The sequence below is a fragment of the Mesoplodon mirus genome (genome assembly GCF_964341445.2).
Source record: "Mesoplodon mirus genome assembly, chromosome: 13".
Taxonomy (NCBI): Eukaryota; Metazoa; Chordata; class Mammalia; order Artiodactyla; family Ziphiidae; genus Mesoplodon; species Mesoplodon mirus.
Genome location: NC_138989.1, coordinates 24,894,596 through 24,916,672, shown reverse-complemented (window position 1 = coordinate 24,916,672; position 22,077 = coordinate 24,894,596). Strand labels below are relative to the sequence as shown.

General features: G+C 46.0%; 1 protein-coding gene across 1 annotated transcript in view; it reads right to left on the bottom strand.

The window, feature by feature from the left end:
• The window catches only part of SLC5A1 (solute carrier family 5 member 1), a gene marked incomplete at its 5' end in the record, with an annotated part of 54,989 nt that extends 33,905 nt beyond the window's left edge, over positions 1-21,084 (bottom strand). Inside the window, 2 exons of the mRNA XM_082640919.1 lie at positions 17,643-17,714; positions 20,950-21,084. Of these exons, the coding sequence (XP_082497045.1) occupies positions 17,643-17,714; positions 20,950-21,084 (207 nt within the window). The remainder of the gene's footprint in view (positions 1-17,642; positions 17,715-20,949) is intronic.
• Between the last annotated feature and the right edge of the window lie 993 nt (positions 21,085-22,077).

The window sequence follows — 22,077 nt, the reverse complement described above, 5'->3', positions numbered from 1 at the left end:
TTAAACACATCCACTTCCTCCTTCTCCTCAGAGCTTGGTGGGGATAACAGTTCACTTTTAATCAGGATTCCCTTCTGCATGTAGCCTGCCTGTCATTACACATTATCCTTTTTTTTCATTTATCATCTCTCACTTGATAAATTATTAAGTCTAATGTTATACTATTAAGAGCATAATTACCAGTAATGATTAACTGCATTAGATTAACCTTAAGTTCAAGAATTTCTCTCCAAGATCGCCCCAAGGGGGAGAGTGGGCTTTAAGCAGTTGTAGGCTTTCCTGAGGCAGCCCTTCACCATCGGATGGAATGGGGGCCAGGAGAGATTTGGGGGTATTAGTCCAGGTTCAGTTCATTTCTATCATGGTCACTACTGTTCTCCAGTCGCTCACCTTGGCCTCATCTGACCTCCCCCACTTCGCCCCATGATCTGCACTCAGTCATTTACAAAACCCTGACTCTGCCTTCACAATGGCACAGGCAGCTAGCACTTTTTACATCGCCTTTGTGCAGGCTGTCATTGCTTCTTAACAGGCTTCGAGGTGCTCTCCAGTCTCCCCCCACCCACATGGCCTCTCCAAAGCACAACTCTGATCAAGTCACTTCCCTATTCAGAGACCCTTCCGGACCCCCAAATGAGCCTGCCAAGCAGTCTTTCCTGGCAGTTCCAGGTTTAAAGATGCAGTCCCAGGAATTCAGCAAGATTTCACGCTAAAGTTCCCTCCAGTGAGAAGGCAGCATGAGCTTAAAAATTAAAGTTTGAATGCTCTCTTGCCCTCTTCCAATCTGGGTGATCATAACATCTGCAAGCCTCAATCTTCTCCATGACAGGGTTGTGGAGTCAAAGGAGATTATGAATCAGTAATGACACACTCAGCGGGCCCTCAGTGTCCTTTCTTTCCTCCAAGAGGACAGTCACTTCACCCTCAAAGACAGTTCACAAGAGCTACAATGGACACTGTTATGGACTGAACTGTGTTCCTCCAAAATTCATATGTTGAAGTCCTAACCCTCAATGTGACTATATTTGGAGATTGGGTCTTTAGGGAGGAAATTAAGATTAAATTAGGTCATAAGGGTAAGGCCTAATCTAATACGACTGGTCCTTATAAGAAGAGGAAGGGACACCAGTTCTCTCTCTGTCTCTGTCTCTCTCTCTCTCACTGAATGTGCACAGAGAGAAGGCAGCCATCCACAAACCAGGAAGAGAGGTCTCACCAGAATCAACCCTGACAGCACCTTGGTCTTGGATTTCTAACCTCTGGAACTGTGATCAAACAAATTTCTGTTGTGCAAGCCACTCAGTCTGTTGTGTTTTGCCAAGGCAGCCCAAGCAGGCTAATACATACATCATTGCTTTATCACCTACACTCCTCTGACAGGTTTTCACACCACCCTTCCTCTCACTGGAGCTTGTTAACAATGCTTTCATCACTCTGACTTCCCAAAAGCCCTCTCTGTCCACACCTCACCCATGTTCATGCCCACTTGGGAATCATGCCCCATCTAGGGAGTGGCCTATGCAGCATCTTGTCCTTCTCTGTAATTTCCTCCCACATTCCTTCTCAGTTCAGGATTTCAGACTGCCTCTGAAATTTTCCCAGCTTGACCTTGCTTCTGACTAACTTCTTTACAGGCCTTCCTCATGCTCTGATGGGGCTCAAGAAGCCATTCCAAGTACTTAGATGGTTTGCTGTCACAGTGCAAAATGTGCTGGTTCTGACCAAACCCAACAGGTTTCGCAGCATGGTAATTGGGGAAATAATGTAATGTCACATTACAAAGAGAAAAAGACTATGTTTTCCTTTGACTTTATGGAATTCACAATCATAATTTACTGCCTAAATTTCCTATCCTAGAAGGTTGGCAAGAGGGAAAAACCTAGGGAGAAATTAGAGAATCACAGAATCTTCCAGAACTGGATGGGCCCATGGATGTCACAGCTTGAATCCCCTCGGAAACACTCCCTCCCCCCACTCCCCCCGCACCAAGTGAAGGTCAGCTTTTGGATGCGTGCCTCTAGTGACAAAGAATGCCCCACCTCACGAGGCAGCTGAATCCATAGTGGAACAACTCTAATGGTTGCAAAGTCCTTCTTTACCTTGAGCTTAAATCTCCCCATTTAGTCCTACTTGTGCCCTCTACAGTGCAACAGAACAAGTCAAATCTCTCTTCCACAAGCTAGTCTTTCCAATATCTGAGGACAGGGGTTGTACCCACCCTCAAATCTTCTCCAGGCTAAGCTTCCTCTTCTCATGTGTCTGCTCCCCACTGGCAGCCCTTGTTGCTCTCTCTGTTGCCCTCAGCCCCACCTGTGCCCCCAAACAGGTCTCAGACCCTGGGCCTCTAGACCAGTCCAGACATGGGTTGTCCAGAGCTAAGCAGGCTGCCCTTCTTGACTTACCATCTGTTTTTAACATCATGTGGCTTCAAATACTTTTAAACCTGCCTCTCAGCCATGGGTCCTTGGCAGTGCTGAGGACGAAGCCAGTCCCTCTAATTCCCATCACTGTCAGAGAATCTGCCTCTAAATTATCTGGCCCATTTAACAAGAATAGATTTCCTCTCATTGCAATTTAAATTGCTGAAAATGTGGTTTGCCTTGACAATACAGTGGCTCTATCACTTAATTTTTTTTCACTTCAATCCCTCCAGGGTTTGGCACAAATCTGATGTTTTCCCATGAGCCTTCTCTAAGGGGACAACCACTTAAACCACAAGGAAAACATCTGACCATTTCTCCATACCAACTATTGATGTCTGGAGTTGGAAGCTAGCAGGGACTGCATCTACCTCTCAAACCAAAGGCAGACATCAGTCCATCTAGTGATCGCTCCTTCAGTGCTTAACTCAGCCCTAGAAATGGGCTCCCTAAACCATACTACTCACAGAGTGCTCTGTGGGCCAGAAGCATTGGCTTCACCCGGGAGCTTAGGAGAGCTATGAGTGCTCAGTCCCCACCCCACACCTACTGAATCAGAGAAGTAAGGGTAGTTCTTACACACAGTGAAGTTTGAGAAATCTGCCCTAGACTGCACTGAAAGTCACTGTTCCTCCTTAAACTTGTTTTGACCTCTCTTTGGGAGCAGAAGCCAGTAACTAACTACAAACTTGGGATGCTAAGATGAGGAGAACAAAAAGTTTGGGGTGAAAGAGGCTCTCTCTCCAAAATCCCCTACTGAACTTCCGGAGTTTACCATGGCATTTGGGCCACCCAGTGGGAGACACTGTCACTTCTCTATATGCCAACATATAACACATGGACTGAAACAAGCTTTGACCAGTCTCACTGGTGAACCCCAGACCCGGCAGGCTCAGTTGAATAAAGACTTCCAGAGTATCCTCATGCCATAGCAAAGTTACTGAGACATTTCATATGGAAGTCTACAGTAGCCACTCAAAGGCTTTGTGGGAAATCCTTCCACAATTTGTCTTCTCAAGGCGGGGGAGGGGGGCGCTTCCCTGGTGGCGCAGTGGTTGAGAGTCTGCCTGCCGATGTTTGGGACACAGGTTCGTGTCCCCGGTCTGGGAAGATCCCACATGCCGCGGAGCGGCTGGGCCCGTGAGCCATGGCCGCTGAGCCTGCACGTCCGGAGCCTGTGCTCCGCAACGGGAGAGGCCACAACGGGAGAGGCCACAACAGTGAGAGGCCCGCGTACCACAAAAAAAAAGAGAGAGAGAGGGGGTTATAAGAGTTCCCAGAGGGTGACCTCAACCACCATAGTCAATAAATATTGCCGACTGGAGGGCTCCTCTGCCCTGCCATGGCATGAAAATGGGAAGAGGAATTACAGGCTCTCAAGGGTCTCTGCAATCTAGCCTCATCCTCCTTCTCCAAACCCAGCAGCCCCTTCACACTCTTCCAAGTCCTGTACGCTCTAGCTAAATCACACAGACCCAGCCTCCTGGATGTGCCCTGGGCTTTCCTGCCTCCTGCTTTTGTTTACACCATTTCCTTCTGCTTGGAACTCCCTCTCCATCAAGCTCTACCTGCAAAAACACTGTCCCAGTGACCAAAGGGAAGCCCAGTCCCATCTCTCTGCTGACACTTTCCAGAGCCAATCTCTTCCTCCTCTGACCTCTTACCCCACTTGTCATCTCTTGCACTCTCCTGGTGCCTGTCAGGCCCTATTTTGGTAACTGCTTCCGTACAAGTGTTGTCCCCCAAATATCCTCTAGCTCTTGAAGAGCATTTCTGCTTCCATTTAGCATAGGACCTTTCTTGCACATGGCAAGCATTCAGTAAATGTCTGCTGAGTGAGTGAGTGGGTGGGTGAGTGACAGCAAATCCTTGGAGTCTCCTCTTAGGGAAACAATAGGAACCATGGTGACCAAATGCCTTTGAGTTGCATTTATTTCCACTGGCTGCATAGAGTTGGGACTCTTAATGGGGACATGCCAAGGACGGCTCTCTCCTGAGGAAGAGGCAATAAACCTGTCCTGCCAGGCCCACACGGGGCCCGTTAAAGACAGTGGGGCTGACTAGAGACTCTAAACTGCTCTGAGATGTCAAAAGGGTGACCTGTAAGCTCAGTGTTAGTGAGACCAAGACCTCAAGGGGGATCCAACCTTGAGGGTTAGTCCATCAAATAGGCAAAAAATTTTTAATGATAATATTTGGTATTGGCAAGTAAATAGTCTCTCCCATATAGTTTTGATAGAAATGTAATTCTGGAAAGCAGTTTGTTGACACAAATCCAAAGATCATCTCCTTCCACCATATGATCCTACTTTTAGTATTCTATCTTAAGAAATTATCAGAGATGCAGAGAAAGATTTATACCTAGGGATTTTCTTAGTATGTTCAATGCCACCTTATTTACAATACAGGAAAGTTGGAAACAACATCAATGACCAACAATAGGAAAACCACTGGATAAATTAAGGTACATACTTAGGATGAAATATTACACTGCCTTTAAAATTATAGCTTTGAAGAATTTGTTATGAGGAGATGATTGTGAAAAAAAAGTCAAATAAAAAAAGAACATACAAAGTTATATACCATATGATCCCCAAATTTTTAAAGATTGATAGGTAGATATAGAGACAGAGATATCCAAATTAAACAGTGATTATCTCTGGAAAAGAAAACACTAAGTGTGTTTTTGTATTTTTCTAAATTTCCCACAATGAGTTTGTCTAATTTTATAATCAGAACACAATTCTTTAAAACCTTTAACAATAAAGGGCAACAATTCCAGGGTGGTCTCAGATTAACTTGTAGAGCCTGAAGTCTTAGAACAAAGCATGCAGGGAAGTTATGTATTTGTTTCTGGGGTTGTAGAAAAAGACATGAAAATATCATTGAATGCTAATTGAAAATTATGTTTTATATGACATAAAATAGAAAATAGGAAATATATGGGAAAGCCTATTACTTGCCAACACTCAGTCATCTGATGTTAGAGCAGGGATTACCTTGGAAATAATTAAGGTCAACCCTATTCTTTCAAGTGAAAACAAAACTAAAGCCCAGAGGAAGAAAGTAATTCAAGTTCACACATTCATTTTTTCTTTACTTCCGCACCCTTAGCAAAGTAAGATAGTATGTGAATGCTCAGGACCACTAGATGAAGAGTCAAGAATTGCCTAAAGCAACAGACAATGGCTCTGTGTGTGTTCCTAGCTTTACCATCAGAGGTAGCCACTGGATTGAAAAAAGAGTGCCCTGTATATGCCTTGAAAGCATAGTTAAATGGTGTGCCTGCCCCCCACTCCACCTTCTTCCCCTCCTATTAAGCACACTGAGAGGATTCCCACCTGGTTCTAATCTTGGTCCAGTGGTTAGGACTCTGCGCTCTCACTGCCGAGGGCCCAGGTTCAATCCCTGGTAGGGGAACTAAGATCCTACAAGCCATGCGGTGCAGCCAAAGAAAAAAATTCTTGGCTCTGCCAGGAAGACTTATGTGACCTTGAGCAAGTCACGTTACTACCCTGAGCCTCAGTTTTCTCCACTATAAACTGAGGATAAGAATCCTTCTTTGCCTATTTCACAAGGGTGTTCTCTGGCTTAAATGAAGTGACACGTGAGAAATCTTTAGGAAAGTTTTACCCTACAAAGCCATACTATTCAGAAGAAATATTAATGATGCTTTTACATAGCCCATGTTTTGATGGAGTTCCCTGAATTTCCTTAGACAGAGTGGTCATTTTCTCTTGGAGGGAGCAAGATCTTCATAGCTCAAATGGAAAATGCACTCAGCTAATTTCAGGGAACCACTTTCTTTGTTAATGGATCATATAACACCCAGAATGTCCAGAGCTCTGGAGATGGCTTCCTGTTCTCAGCTTCTGTCTTTCCTTTAAGGAATGCTACCAGGATATCTCAGGGCCTCCTCTCCACTACTCTGGGCTGTGCTGGATGCCTCCCTCGAGATATCCTGAGACAGTGGTTCTCAAACTTTGGCATGTACCACAATCTAGACTCAAAATACAGGATGTTCACTTAAATCTGAATTTCAGATAAAAGAATACATTTTTTAGTAAAAGTATGTGCCAATATTGCGTGATACATATTTATACTAAAAAAGCATTCACTGTCTGAAATTCAGAGTTAACTGGCCAGCCGGTATTTTTATTTGCTAAATCTGGCAACCCTAGTCAGAACCACCTGGAAGATTTGCTAAACCACAGATAGCTGAGCCCCATCCCCTCAAGTTTCTGATACACTGGTCGAGGTTGGGGTTGGAAATGTTGCATTGTTAACAAGAACCCAAGTTTTGTTTTGTTTTTGTTTTTTTTTTGCTGCTGCTGCTGTGGATACCACACTTTGAGAGCTCCGTCCTAGGAGAATAAGAAAGGGAGAGAGGATGACTAACTTACAGTGCCTCCTTGGAGGCCAAGTGTTGGGCCAGGCACTTCATTCACCTTATCTGATCATGCTCACAACAGTCTGTGAAGTGCATATTGTTCTCATCTTCATTTTACAGGTAAGAAGTCTGAGGACCAGAGCAGTGACATGATTTGCCCAAGGTCCCACAGCCCAATGTGACTTCTGTCCAAAGGACAGAAGAAAAGGCCAGAGCACCACACTGTCTTTCCCCCTTCCTCCCCGGACATTCCCTTCTGAACTTCCCTGAAGGGGCACAATGCGGTCAGACCCCCCAGCCCACCTCATTGACTCATTGTAAATTCAGGAACAGCATGTGTGTGTGTGCATCACACTTGTATTTCGATACTTCCCTCATCCTCTGGGGAACTGGTCTTTAATCTAAATTAACATCTTGGGGCAGGTGGTGGTGGTGGGATGAATTGGGAGATTGGGATTGACATATATACACCAGTATGTATAAAATGGATAACTAATAAGAACATGCTGTATAAAAAAATAAAATAGAATAAAATTTTAAAAAATAAAATTAAGTTAAAAAATTTTAAAGACTCCAAAGAGTTTATGAGGATTATATCTATCTATATTTATACTGGAGATATAAAATGAGAAATTGAAAGAATATGTATTTATGAAATCATTTAAAGTAACAATAATAGACTTATTATATGTTAACAAAAAATAACATGTATTAATAAAAAGTGACTCTATTTTCCAAACTAAAAATAAATAAATTGATTAGTTAATTAATTAACATCTTGGTTCCCTTAGTAAGGAATCTTTTCACAGGGGAAGTTTGAAAAGGTTTAATCTTTGACCCTTGCCATCTCGTAGGGATGACATTTCCTGGATTGGGACAGAAGAGAAGGTGGGGCTCACATATTCAGGCTATTTAATTTCGGAGACTCGTAAATATTTAGACAAAGGCGTTCTCCAGAGTCATCATAATCTTTGTTTACCCTATGTCAGCTCAAAAGGGACAATGGTGGCCTTTCACTTATTACCTTCATGAACTCTCTCTTTGCCCCAACAACCAAAGGGGCGTGAAATCAGGAAACCACTGCCAAAGCTGGCATCTTCCCATAGGCTGTTGGCACAAAAGGGGGGTGAGGTCTTCTGTTGGCATTTATAGGTCAAGGAGGCTGGAGACCAACCCTCTCACCAGCTCAGACGGGCTCATCCTTGGGATCATCAACAACTCAGGGTCGCTCACCTGAAGGGCCTGATCAATATGCATGGTCTCTCCCCTATGCTGGCCCTCTTTCAGTTCCCAAGTATCCCAAGCTCCTGCTCACCTCAGGCCTTTGACAGTTCTGTTCCTTCTACTTGGATCGCTCTTCCCCCAGTCTTCACATGGCTGCCTCCTTCTCATCTTTCAGAGCTCAACCTAAATGCCCAATCCTCAGAAAGGCCTTCCCTGATCCTCTTATGTACATAAAGACTCAAACACATTTCCTTCTTAACCCTCACCACTATTTGTAATTTCAGATACATTTTGTAAGAATGTGTGTCACACACACATACACACACACACACACAAATATATGCCAGCACCTAACACAGAATGTGGCACATGGAAGGTAATCAATATGTAAATGTAGAATGAAATAATAGCAATGCATATATGGATAAATGATTGAATTCACACTTTAAGAAGGAGCATCTGGGGACTTCCCTGGTGGTCCAGTGGCTAAGGCTCCACGCCTCCAATGCAGGAGGCCTGGGTTAGATCCCTCGTCAGGGAACTAGATCCCACATGCCGCAACTAAGAGTTCGCGTGCTGCAACTAAAGATCCCGCATGCCTCAATGAAGATCCCGCCTGCAGCAGTGAAGATCCCGTGTGCCACAACTAAGACCTGGTGCAGCTAAATAAATAAATAAATAAAAAGAAGGAGGATCTGGAGGTGAGATACAATAATAAGGACAATGATGATGATGATGATAAGAATGTCCAACTTGGGTAGTACTAACTGTATACTATTCTAAGAGATTTACATGTATTAACTACTTTAATCCTCAAAACAACCCTGTGAGGTAGGTGCTATGACCTCTATTTTGAAGTTGAGGAAACTGAGTCAGGAGAGGGTAAGTAACTCAGCCAAGATCACAGAGATAGGAATGGATGGAACTGGGGTTAAGACCAAGGCAGCCTGGCTCCAGAGCCTATGCTCTTAACCCCAACTCCAAATCACCTCCCTTGCATACAGTTTATCCAAAACAAACATATAGCTGCAGCCAACTCAAAACGTTCCATGCCACTGGTAGACAGGGAAAGCCCAGACACATTTCTAACATGAACAATCCAAAGACTTCATCATGGCTGATAGTTTCTGACCTCAACCAACTAGAGATATTGATTATAACTTACTTTTCCCTTTCTCTGTTGGCAGAAGTGCTAATGTGTTAGAGAATGCTGGGAAGACAGCCAGAGGGAAAGGAGAAGCCAGGAGCTTAGGTACAAACTAGATGACAGGAACTTGGCTACACACCAGTCAACTGAGGCCTCGGAACACAAAGGATACATGGGATGGTGAGTGCCTGTGCATGAATCAGAGAAACTCCTCAGAGGAGACCAAGCCTTGAAGAATTGGAGGGAAATGGGTCCACCAAAGAGAGAGAGAGAGGGAAGGATGCGGGGGAGAGAGCAAGAGGAGGAGGAAAGCAGAGGGGAGGAAGAGGAGGAGAAGGAAGAGAAGAAAGAGGAGGAGGAAGAGAAAGAACTGGTCCTTCGAGAGTAAGGCAGTCACTGGCATGCTAAGCAAAAAACTCTCACCACAAAGGAGACACAGATATATGGGAACTGACAAGTTTTACAAAATCTTGACTTAAACTGAGAGAAACCAAATGTTTGAGATAGTGATGAAGCATGGCCACACCAGACTTTACCAAGGAGTCCAATCTGGGCTGACATCAGGGACCCTGATTAGGGCCAGGCTTGGTTTTCCAGTTTTACTACCATGAGCCAAGAAAAAAAAAAAAAAAAAAAAAAAAAAAAAACTAAAGGAAAAAATGTTCTGTGTACATAGGAACAGAAACGTGGAGCACTGCTGGAAGCAGCCTTTCACTTGGACTCAGCACCCTCCTAACCTCCTGAATTCTTTCTACCACCTACACAGTGTAGTCACTGCACCAGAGAGCAGAATGCAGGCTGAGGGCTCAGGTGACATCAACAAAGGGATCCAGTATGAGGGTCTGGGGACATATCCCTCTTCTCCCTCTCATTCCTTTAATTCAGCACATACTAGATGCAAGGCCCTGGCCTAGGTGGTGGAAGAGATTAAAAAAAAAAAAAAAGATTAAGAAAAACACAGGCTCAACCCTGGGACAAATGAAAGCACACACAGCTACGTGCAATCAGAGCAGGAAGACAGGGCCACCTGGAATTGGCAGTCACTTCTACCCAGGCTTATGAAGGTCAAGTACTTACTTGTCTGTCTCCCATCTCACATCTTCCCGAACCTTGCTCCCTTGGTGAGCTCTCTGCCTCTCCTATGTCCATTCGCCTTGTTCCTGCTCTTCCTCTTTCATTCATGAGTTCTCACCTAGGTCTTAGGCCTGCCAGGCTCTTCCAGGCCTCCCGGTGGCCACTCCAGTAGCATCCTAAGTGGCTGAACTTTGATCTGATCATTAGGTTTTAGAGACTTAATCAGATACATTTTACTCAAAAGAGTCTAAGAAGTATGAGAAGCTGTCCTCTTTCCTCAGAGAAAATTTCCATCAGGGTCTCTGGTCAAACCTAAATGAAATAATGTCTTGGTTTTCAGAGAAACCTGTAGACTGTACCTATAGATCTCATAAATTTCCATCTCAAAGGATAAGGAAAAAGAGACCTGAGTAACCAGAAGAACAGGGAGAACCCTAGCTCTACTGTTATCTTGTGTGAACTTGGGCAACCCATGGGGTTAATCGTCATTCTTGCTGGATCACTGAGGATTCAATCAGATAGATGATTGATAAAAGAACAAGAGCTAAACCTGAGAGTTTGTGTGCCAGGTTCTGTTCTGAGACTGAGTGTGCATCCTCAAAACAACCTCAAGTAAGTACTGTTATCTCTGTTATAAGAAAACAAATGTAAGGCACACAGATGTTTAGTAACTCAAACAGGGTCATACAGTTAGTAAGGGGCAGAGGCTGCATTTGAACCCAAGCAGCCTGGCCCAGACCTGAACAAGAGGTCAACAAACTAGAGCCTATGGGCCAAATCTGGCCATCCTCCTGTTTTTATAAATAGAGTTTTACTGGAACACTGCCATGCCCATCCATCTATGTATTGTCCATGGCTGCTTTCATGCTACAGCAGCAGAGTTTAGTAGTTGTGACAGAGATATTTACTTTGTGGGCCTCTGCAAAGAAAGTTTGTCAACCCATGACCTAAACCACTGTGATATACTCCTCTCTGATGATTCTTTAATAGTAAAGGAAGGAAAGAAACTGTGGCTATTGAGAGACACACAGCCATCACATTTCCACTGGCGATGGACTGGCTCGCATGTACACACCCATTTCCCCCATGCTTGTTCCTTCCTCTGTGGTGTGAAATCTCAGCATTTTAGTCCTGGAAGAGGCTTTGAGATCTCAGTCTTACTGTTTCCCACACTAAGGAGACTCTCTGAGACTCAGAGAGGCTGATGATTTGCCTGACGTCACAAATCTAGGACAAAGCAAGTCCTCTGGCTCCTTGTGAGGTCCCCACTCCCTTTAGAATACTTACTTCTGAAGTGTCTGAAAATGCCTTGGGGGTTGTTGAAGGGTTGGCTGAGCCCTGTTGTACTTGTTGCTCCCATGGACCTGGCTCTGCCAGTGGTCCTGGCTGGTGTGACCAAACACTCCTCCAAAACAAAAGTTCTCCATGGGGCTGTGTACCTGGGGCTCTATCTAAGTAATTTCTGCTGCCACTAGCCAAGGCATGGAGAATTTCCCCATCAAAGCTCACTTTCCTGCTTTCATGTCCCCCACATCCTCAAAGAATCATTACAGCACAGCACCCAGGCAGTTGTTCATCAAAGGCACCAAACCATAGTGCCAGCCCACAATTACATAAGGTTTCATTTTACTCACAAGGTTTCGTGTTTCTCAGCTGGCTTGGCTTGCGTCAATGTGATTCAGGTTTCTGGGGCCCTCCCTGCCTGGCCCTCTTTGTGAGCTGACCTTCCTTTACCCAGCCCTGGAGTCCTTGCTCCTCCTCCCAATGGTCCCTCACTTCTATCCGTAGGCCAAGCACAAACTATTTCTCCCTCTTGGTCTCATTAACTTTTTAGGAATGGGGTCTTTTTCCAGAGTGCCTGGATCTCCACCTGTAACAGGTCACAACTGCCGTATTCAAAGTCACTGAAGCCCCCAGGAATGCCCCCCAACTGGCATCTCCCTTATCCAATCTTCTTTCAGATATTATGAGCTCTGATTTCCACGTGCTTTTCTCATGGGTGACTATCCAAGCCCTCAGGGCCTCAGGTGTATCAATCCAAGGTCAATACAAGTCCTTTCCTCCTAAAAATCCCCTGGGACTATCTTTCTGAAGTTTCTCTGGTTGCTCATGCATCCTACATCAAAAAGCAACAGGGCTGGGGCCTCCCTGGTGGCGCAGTGGTTGAGAGTCCGCCTGCCGATGCAGGGGATACGGGTTCGTGCCCCGGTCTGGGAGGATCCCATATGCCGCGGAGCGGCTGGGCCCGTGAGCCATGGCCGCTGGGCCTGCGCATCCGGAGCCTGTGCTCCGCAACGGGAGAGGCCACAACAGTGAGAGGCCCGCATACCGCAAAAAGAAAAAAAAAAAAAAAAAAAAAGCAACAGGGCTAAAGGCAGATGAAGGAGGCAAAGTGTCCCCTTGGAGGCTGAGAGAAATGTCAGTTCCAAGAGCCTGTGGCCCCTGTGATGTCCTCCTTGGGCCAGCACATTTGAGGACAGATATTCTGGTTATAAACTTATAGACCGATGACAGGCTTAAACTGACTTTGTATTTTAATCCAAAGGGAAATTTAGAAGCATAGTTTTGTGAATTCCCTGGCAGTCCAGTTGTTAAGACTCTGCGCTTCCACTGCAGGGGGCACAGGCTCTATCCCTGGTCAGGGAACTAGGACCCCACATGCCCCGCGGCCAAAAAAAAAAAAAGAAAGAAAGAAAATACAGAATGTCTTGGCAGGCCCCAATTATCTGCACTACCTATTCAGGTATTTTTCTCTGAATGCCTACCCAGAAGGATCCCCTCCAGCCTGGCCAACATCAGCACAATGGCCTGAGCGAGGATGAGGACAGCTGAGAGAGGCACGCATCCACCCAAGAGAGGTCCCCAAACCTCTCCTCCCCACCAGGGTGTGGGTCCCTCAAATGTCCCTAAAACCTTGGGGGGGTGCCCCATATTTCCCATGCGTGTGCTTCTCCTTTGCACCCAGAAGTGCAATTGAACTGGTCAAACCACACGTTCCAATTTGGGGACTGCAGAAGGCAGCCATATCCATTTTTAAAAAAAAGAAAGAAATATATTCTTTCTGAAATATAGTTTTGATGCAGTTTAAACTATTTTTCAATTTTGGAGAGAAAGTAGTTTGATTTGCATTTTCTTGCATGCCTTGTTCTTTCAAGTGTGTACTACAATAGTTTTTAAATCATTTCAAATTTTAGAATGGAAATCATCATGCTTATTTTTCTTCTAAATTAGCAGTTTTTAAATTTTGTAAGTCAGCAGAACCTTGCCCTCAAACAAAATCTTAGCAGATTCCCTTCATATAAAATAAATAAAAGATGGGTTGCTGGGAAGGAGAGTGAGGGCAGCCCCTGAGGCATTTCTACAGTGCCTAAGAGTTGTAGTGAAAATATTTTTAAAGACTGCTACTGGGGAGGGGGAAGGGTAAGCTGGGACGAAGTGAGAAAGCAGCACTGACATATATACATGACCAAATGTAAAATAGATAGCTAGTGGGAAGCAGCTGCATAGCACAGGGAGATCAGCTCAGTGCTCTGTGACCACCTAGAGGGGTGGGATAGGGAGGGTGGGAGGGAGACGCAAGAGGGAGGGGAGATGGGGATGTATGTATACATATAGCTGATTCACTTTGTTATACAGCAGAAACTAACGCAACATTGCAAAGCAATTATACTCCAATAAAGATGTAAAATAAATAAATAAAAGATAAAAACTACTACCTTAGAATATAACCATACTTTACTGAATCAAAAACACCAACTATTGTAAGACATACCACGGAGCACGAAGAAAGAAAAAACATTGCCACTTAAAGTATGGCATGCCACTGACTGTCAGACACAGTCAATCTCAGAACTGTAAAAATGTGGTCAATGTGTAGCTGGAATTGATGACTTACAGTAGTATAAATAAATTACATATAAATCGTGTTCATATACTCACACAGTCAATGTGAAAGTTAAATTTAAGTGATGTGGTAGCAATATCTTCACATAAATGCTAGCTTCCATTTACTGGGCACCAGACAAGTGCCAGCTGGGGTGTTGCCCTGACACTCTTTTTTTTTTTTTTTTTTTTTTTACATCTTTATTGGAGTATAATTGCTTTGCAATGGTGTGTTAGTTTCTGCTTTATAACCAAGTGAATCAGTTATACATATACATATGTTCCCATATCTCTTCCCTCTTGCGTCTCCCTCCCTCCCACCCTCCCTATCCCACCCCTCTAGGTGGTCACAAACCACCGAGCTGATCTCCCTGTGCTATGCGGCTGCTTCCCACTAGCTATCTATTTTACGTTTGGTAGTGTATATATATCCATGCCACTCTCGCACTTTGTCACAGCTTACCCTTCCCCCTCCCCATATCCTCAAGTCTATTCTCTTGTAGGTCTGTGAACATTAACAAATGGAAGGAAGTTTCAGAGTGTCAGGGCATCTTAGGGGTAAGATGCCCTGACACTCTGAAACTTCCTTCCATTTGTTAATGTTCCCATTTACTGAGCACCTGCCAAGCACAGTGCTGAGTGCTGCACATGCATAATCTCATTTAATCCTGACAAGAACCCTCCAAAGTACATATTATTCTCCTATTTTATAGAGGAGAAACTGAAGCTCAGGGAAGTTCAGTGACTTCCCCAAGGTCATACAACTAGTAAATGAGGCAGGTCAGATGAGCTGACTTCAAAGCCCATACTCATTCTACTCTAGAATTTTCTAGAATTAGAGCATTTTCAGAGTTGGGAGGGACTTAGAGGTCATTGTATCCCCATTCAAGAATCCCCCTTGCCAGGATCCCTAATAGATGTGGATATTCTTGGTAAATCTGACCAGATAGGTAAGAGTCTACCCAAACCAGTGATTATCAAGCCTTCCTGATCATCAAAAGCACCTGGGAATGCTTTTTTTTAATGCAGATTCTTGGGGCCCTCTTCCAAGGTTTTTTAATCTAGTAGGTCTGGAGTGAGGCCCAGGAATCTGTATTTTTAGAAAGCACATCCAGGTGACTCAGATACATGGGCAGGTTTATGAACCATTAACGTAATCTCGTGAAGCCTTATATGGAAACTGTTGTTGGAGGAAGAAAAGTCAAATTTCAGCCTCATCAAGGAAGCAGGGACTTCTGCACAAAAGTGGAATGATGCCATGTTTCTCTGTTGGTTAGAATAATCCGAGACATGAGTAAGGAAAACAACACCCACTGGAAACCCCACATGAACCATTGAATCTTACCTGTTTTGGGTGGAGCTAATCCTCTAATCACCCAACTCTCAGCCCAGATCCAAACCCAGGTGCCATCAGGAAGAAAGACATCATCACTGGTTAAGATGTGATGTGTTCCCAGGCCTAGCCCAAAATGTATATCTCCTACGGGTGGTTCTGCCCCATGCCTCTGCCTTCTTGTTGGCTTCTCCAAGACCCAGAGATTGGAAGCTAAGGCCTTATCCCCAATAAATCAGCCCTAGAAAGTTTACATGAAGAGATACGAGTTTCCTGTTAAAGAGGGACGAAGGAAGAGAAAAGAGGTCAGGATGCAAACCAAGGCTGGATGAACAGCCTGGATGGCAGGCTTACTCTTGGGGGCACTGAATCATTAGATGGAGTGGGGGTACACTGGTTTCCAAACAACTAAAGTAAACTTCAAGGTCCTATTCAGTTTTCTAATTCAGAAAATCTCAAGTCCACTGAGATTTCATGCCAGTCTTGGCTGTGAAATCTGTACAGCAGCACTGTCCAATAGAACTTTCTAAAATGATGGAAATGTTCTAGATCTGCAGTGTCCAATATGGTGGCTACCATCTACATGTAGCTATTAAGCACTTGAAATATGGCTAGTGTGACTGAGGAAATAAGTTTTTTATCTTATTTTAATTTCAATTTAAAAAGCCAATGTGATTAATGGCTACCATATCTGACAGTGCGGTTCTAGAGGAACTACTCCAACCTTGCCTTGAACTTTGTGATCAGAGCTGCCTATCCAACACCAGCTTTTAGGAAAGCACCAAAGTCCAAAGCATGAGAAGATAAAATGTGTCAGGAGAGACCACCATGAGGGACCCACCACAGAAGTCAGGATCTGCACAGTATTCTTGGCCAAGGGTAAAGCAGAAATGGCTTCAGGGATAACATTAACAACTGTGAAGATGCCAAATATTAAAATCCATCCCCAAATAGCTGATCAAAGGCCAAGTGCAGGAAGTGGCATGATTTCCTCCTACCTTCCCTCTGTTCTGTGTATACGACAGTGACAGTGTCCACTTTCTTGCTTCTCTTCCTCCATAGCTGTCGCTCCCTTCTCATTGTATGTATACTTCATTACCCCTGCCCCTTTCACCAGTCAGTTCTGCTTGTATCTTATGCCCAAAGAATTTCACAATTTGGCCAATCTGGTCAACCAGTAGTTTCGATGAGAACTCTGGATTGAAATAATCATTGGGCTGACTGATAACCCAGCAGAGCCCTGTGCTGTTAGGATGGAAGGGCCCTTCCAGTTTCTCTTCCATCCATGCACACGTCCTTTGATTGGGATACTTCTGCCTATGTGCAAGTGTCAGGGAAAACACCTCACATTTATACAAAATACAAAATCCACCAAGAGATGAGGAAAACTGTAACTGGGGACAGTAGGGGGCTCCTTCTCCAGCCACTCTACAAATGTTTATTGAGGGCCTCCTGTGTATCAGGCACTGTGTTAGGCTCCTGAGGTAGGAGAGATAAAGTCTCTCCTCTGTGGGTCTTAAAGTAGCAAAAAGGTAGCAAAAGAGCTACTATTTATTGAGTTTCCACCCCACAAGCAGTCTCTGCTTCTCATCATACTCCTGGAAGGCAAATATTACCAACTCCCATTTTATAGAAAGAGAAGTGGAATCTCAGACTTGCCCAAGATCAACTCGGACTGTGTGCTCTTTTTGCTTCTCCACACTGTCCTCCTTGTGAAGTCTTTCCTCTGTTTATCCCTTGAAAAAATTCCAAGCGTTATTTATTTACTTTTTTTTTTTTTTTTTTTTTCGGTATGCAGGCCTCTCACTGTTGTGGCCTCTTCCGTTGCGGAGCACAGGCTCCGGACGCGCAGGCTCAGCGGCCATGGCTCACGGGCCTAGTCGCTCCGCGGCATGTGGGATCTTCCCAGACCGGGGCACGAACCCGTGTCCCCTGCATCGGCAGGCGGACTCTCAACCACTGTGCCACCAGGGAAGCCCCAAGTGTTATTTATTTAAAGGCTATTCCCTTACTGCAAGAGATTAAGGGTGCCCAGAGACCTGGAGAGCAGGTGACCCATTATCAGGGATCTAAGGCAAGAAGAAAGAATAACCATCACCCAAAGCCAACAAGAAAATAGCCTCCTATGGGGAATATTGTAGTTCAGCAAATAGTATTTCAGAGAAAACTTACCGGCCACCACACCATACTTCGTCCTGCCAGGAAGAAGCTTCCAACAGTCCCACGATTAGTGGAGAACATGGCCTGGGGAGGAAGTGTCAAAAATTTAATAGAAAACTAGAACGAGTAACCTTGCCAGCCAAGAGGATCACACCCATCCCCCATATACGTGCACTTTCTTCAACCCACTTCACTTTCTGAAACACCTTCACATTCCTTACTTCCTTGGAGCTCAGAAGACGGAGGCAGGAACCTATATTTGACAGACAATTAACACAGATTTGTTGATCCCCCTGTGTGCTAGGCAGTGCCAGGGAGAGCATGGCTCAGATCTTTCTGGACTCCTGGCAGGGAGCCTTCCATAGGTCATAGTCTTAGGGCCTCTGTAGTGGTTTTTCTGGGAATAGCAAGGGGACCAACAGCCCCAAGGAGCAGGGGAGGTAGCTAGGGCTGAAACAAAAATAAGTTCCAAGAAATCAGGCTCTGGCAGTTGGTCAGGGAAAGACCATTCTGAAGGTCATTCTGAAGTCGAAGCAGGTTGATACCCTCCAGGCATGGTTGGAGGGACAGGAAAAGAGGGTATGGGGCCCAGACATAACACTTCCAAGTTGGTCTCAGAAATGAAGAGCTTAGAGAAAGAATGTTAGTGTAAAGACTAGGTAGGAAGCTGGACAATTCAGCAAAGATATCGGGGATGGATAAAAGGTGAGGAGAGGTGTATCTATACAGAGGCTTTTCCTCTCTGGAATGTTCATACCCTCATCTCCTGCATACCCATCCTTCAAGGCCCCTCAAACACTACCTTCCCCATGAAACCTTACCAGACACTGCCCCACACCTCCTCCCCTACAGCCTCCCCGCCAACCCCCCCAAAAAATGATCTCTCTCTCCTGTGGACATCTAGCAAATTCCATCTATACCTCATTCACAGCCCTTACAACTTTTTTACTTTGTGTTATCAAATTACAAATTTTTTCCAGCTTTATTATTGTATATTTGACAAATAAAAATTGTATATATTTAAGGTGTACAATGTGATGTTTGGGAGAAGCTCCAGGACGTCAGATCTGAGCTCAGTACCAGGAAGAATTTCCTCACCATCAGAACTGTCCAGAGATGGAAATAGCACCACTGGGATAAGTTTCTGCTGGAAGTATTCAAGTGAAGTGCTAACAATTTGTCAAGATGATTTTGTCAGGTGGTTTAAACAAGAGACTTGAGAATAGGATGAAGAGGGTTGAATGCGATAAACTTAGGCCCTCACTTTATGAAAATACATGAAGAAAGAAGAAACTCAGCACCACCGGGACACTGTCACAGCAGTGCAAGTTGTGATAAGGACCATGGAGAGGGTATTCCCAGAAAGGACAGTGTCTTAGGGAGGTGGGGATGGTGACAGAGGGCCTGGATCACTCTGTCTCTGCAGCCCAGGGATCATGCAGGAGTCAGGATGCCTGTCCCTGAACCAAGCCACTCTTGACACTCCAATAGAAAAAGAGGAATGTAAACTGGAAGAAATCCAGCACGTTATATGATCAGGGTTTAGAGGCACTGACTAATGAGGGAAGACTAAATGTAGACAAACACTAGCAGGCTCATTAAGTAGCATTTAACAAGACAAGTGATACTAATTCGGTGCAAACACCATAATCATGAGGACTGGTAGGGCTAAAATGAGATTGGTTAGGGGAACAGAGATTATCAGCAGTTGTCTGGGAAACAGGCAGAACAGCACCTCCAGCAGATGATGGATTCCCATCTTGCCTGCAGCACTTACAAGCTAGGGTCAGGGGAGGAGGGCAGGCGAGGTGGCAAAGCACGTGGTGCCATGGAAAAACGAGAGTCAAGAGACCCGAGTTCCATGTATTGCAACCTCAGGCAAGTCACAACCACCTGGGGCTTCAGTGTTTCATTCTGTAAAGTGGGGATTGGCATTCCTGCCCTCCTCGTGGCTTTTTCTGAAGATGTCCTACCCAACTGACAACTTTTGTCCATTTTACTTAAAAGGACAAAAATCATTCAGGGCCTGGCTCATATCCTGGAGGGCAAACGATAATAGTACTAAAAAAGACTCCTAGAGTCCATAAGGAGCTTTCAGATACATCTCTGCAGATAATCACAACCACGTGGGGTGTCATAGAACAGGTAAGATTGTATCCATTGCACATTTCAATAAACTGAGACTGAGTGGGGTTACCAACATCGCTAGGCTGGAACGTGTCAAAGCCAGTGCTAAACCTGAGAACCCTGGCTCCTGGCTGGACTTTCCACCATGTCTGGGAAGCTGAGAGTACTGAGCAAGAATCAGCCACACAGATTCCCTGTGAAACTTTAGGCTTTCAGTCACATCTGGTTTCTACAATTATCTTTTTCTGTTTAAAAATCAACACTTCCTTTTATCTCTAAAAAAAACCTCTTGGCCATGAAGGGGTTAATGCTCACCCTCCTCTCCTCTAAGTCAAAGGACTTCAACCACCTGCTAGCACCCAAGCCTCCTGACCTGTGGTCCCCCATGAAAGCCTTTGAGAGTGACTGGAATATGTTCACACTTAAAATACCTCTCTTCCAGTTGCTAGGTGTGCCAGCATCTGTCACAAGTGAAATTTCCAAGTTCAAGACTGCTAAGAACAAGTTTCTCTGTTTTGGTGCGTCCCCATAGTCCCAAAAGGGAGCCACACGCATTTCCCTCTCCCCAGCACCAGGCCACCCTCCAGTCTTCCTCCTCCTCCTCCTCTTCCTTGGCCCAGCTTTTCAGCTCTCACTCACTCCAGCCCCTAGATCCCAGGGCACAAGACCTCTCCCAGGTGGGGGACGCAGGGCAGCCCCTCTGCCTTGGGCTGCCCCACAGCACCTGCAGCTGGCAAAGGCTGGTGTCCTTCCGGATCTACCCTGCTTCCTTCCCCTCTGAAACTGGATGACTAAGAGGCAGGACAGTAGTCACCTCCATGGGGCTCATTTCCCAAGCCCTGGGATCCTTCCTGCAGCTACCAGCTGGTCCTCTCCTGCCCTTCACACCCCCAGCCCCCAGCCTCTCCAATCTCTCACTCTCCTTCTCTGCTCACAGAGCCGGCGTGGGGGAGCCTCCTCGGGCACTGGCCAGCACCCCCACTTCTGCTCACCCTTGCTTGGCCCCTCACCTCACACGGAGCCCCCTGAACTCCTCTCAAACATTTCCAAGTCATTTCCACTCGGCTCCACACACCCTTCAGCCCACCTTCTCCTCCTTGCAGTTCACCAAGGCGGTGGCTCCTCCGTGTGCCCCCTCCTCCCTCCCCTTGGCCCTTGCCCCCTCAGCCCGCGTTTCAGGACCCCTACATACCCACAGCCCGACAGCCATCACCACCACGAAGTAGACGACGATGACAGAGATGTCGGCCGCATTGCGGATGCGCTCGTAGGACTTGAGGGGCTCGGCGGTGGCAGTGGTCGCGGGGCTCCAGGTGCTACTGTCCATGACGGCGGCCGCAATGCGTCCCTCCAGCCCAGGCCACTCGCTCCTTATATGGTCTCCGGGTTAATGATCAGCCCCGGGGAGGGGACCCGTGAAGTCTGGCAGCAGTGCTGTCTTGCAGGAGCCCCAGCGCTGCGCCGTCGGGGAGCAGCTCTGAGTGCAGAACAAGGAGGAGCTGGCAGAGCTTTGGTGGGGAGGTGGGCGGGTAGATAAGCACTCTCCCTCGAGCGGGGTGGGGCCGGCCAGGGGGTGGTGCCCTCCTAGCACAAAGGCCCACTGTGCTCCCGCACCGGCACTGGGCACTGGGCAGCCTCGCCTGGCCTGCTGTGTGGCCACACCCAGGCCAGGGCTCCAGCGGCTCCATTGAGGAGCCAGGCTTCCTGGTGCTGGGCGTCTAGAAGCTTCAGATCACCTGCCACCTGCCGTTGGACCAGTCTTGTGTTCTCTGTGGACCTGGCTTCTCCATGTGTAAAATGAGTGCGGGACTTTCCAGGAATCAGCCAAGTTCTTGGTCTCCATGGAGAACATTCTGGGGAGAACCAGAAGTTGCTGGATGTTGATGGAAAAAAATTCAGCATGATGGCAGTATCTTGGCCACTCATGGGTGAGTGGACCACTCACCCATCCACCTTTCTGCCTCTCCCTCTACAGCCTGCAGCGCCCAGGGGCACTGTTACCCCAGCTGTAAGGAAGAAGGAACTGAGACTGGGAAAAAGGATCCCACTGGGAGCTATTTCCTTGCCCTGTGCCTCACCCAGTAATGTTATTTGGGGCCCTTCCAAGGCAGGTGGGAGGGAGGAAAGATACTACAGAATCCCTTCCAAGGAACTCATCAAACCCTAGCCCTTTCTGGGGGCTCAGCCTACCCATCTGGAAACACATGTCTAATTTGGAAGTCAAGGCTCAGAACAGAGATGACCGTGAGAAGAGGCACAACTCACCAAAGGTCACACAGTGAGCCAGTGACAGAGGTGACCATGCAGCCCAGACCAAGGC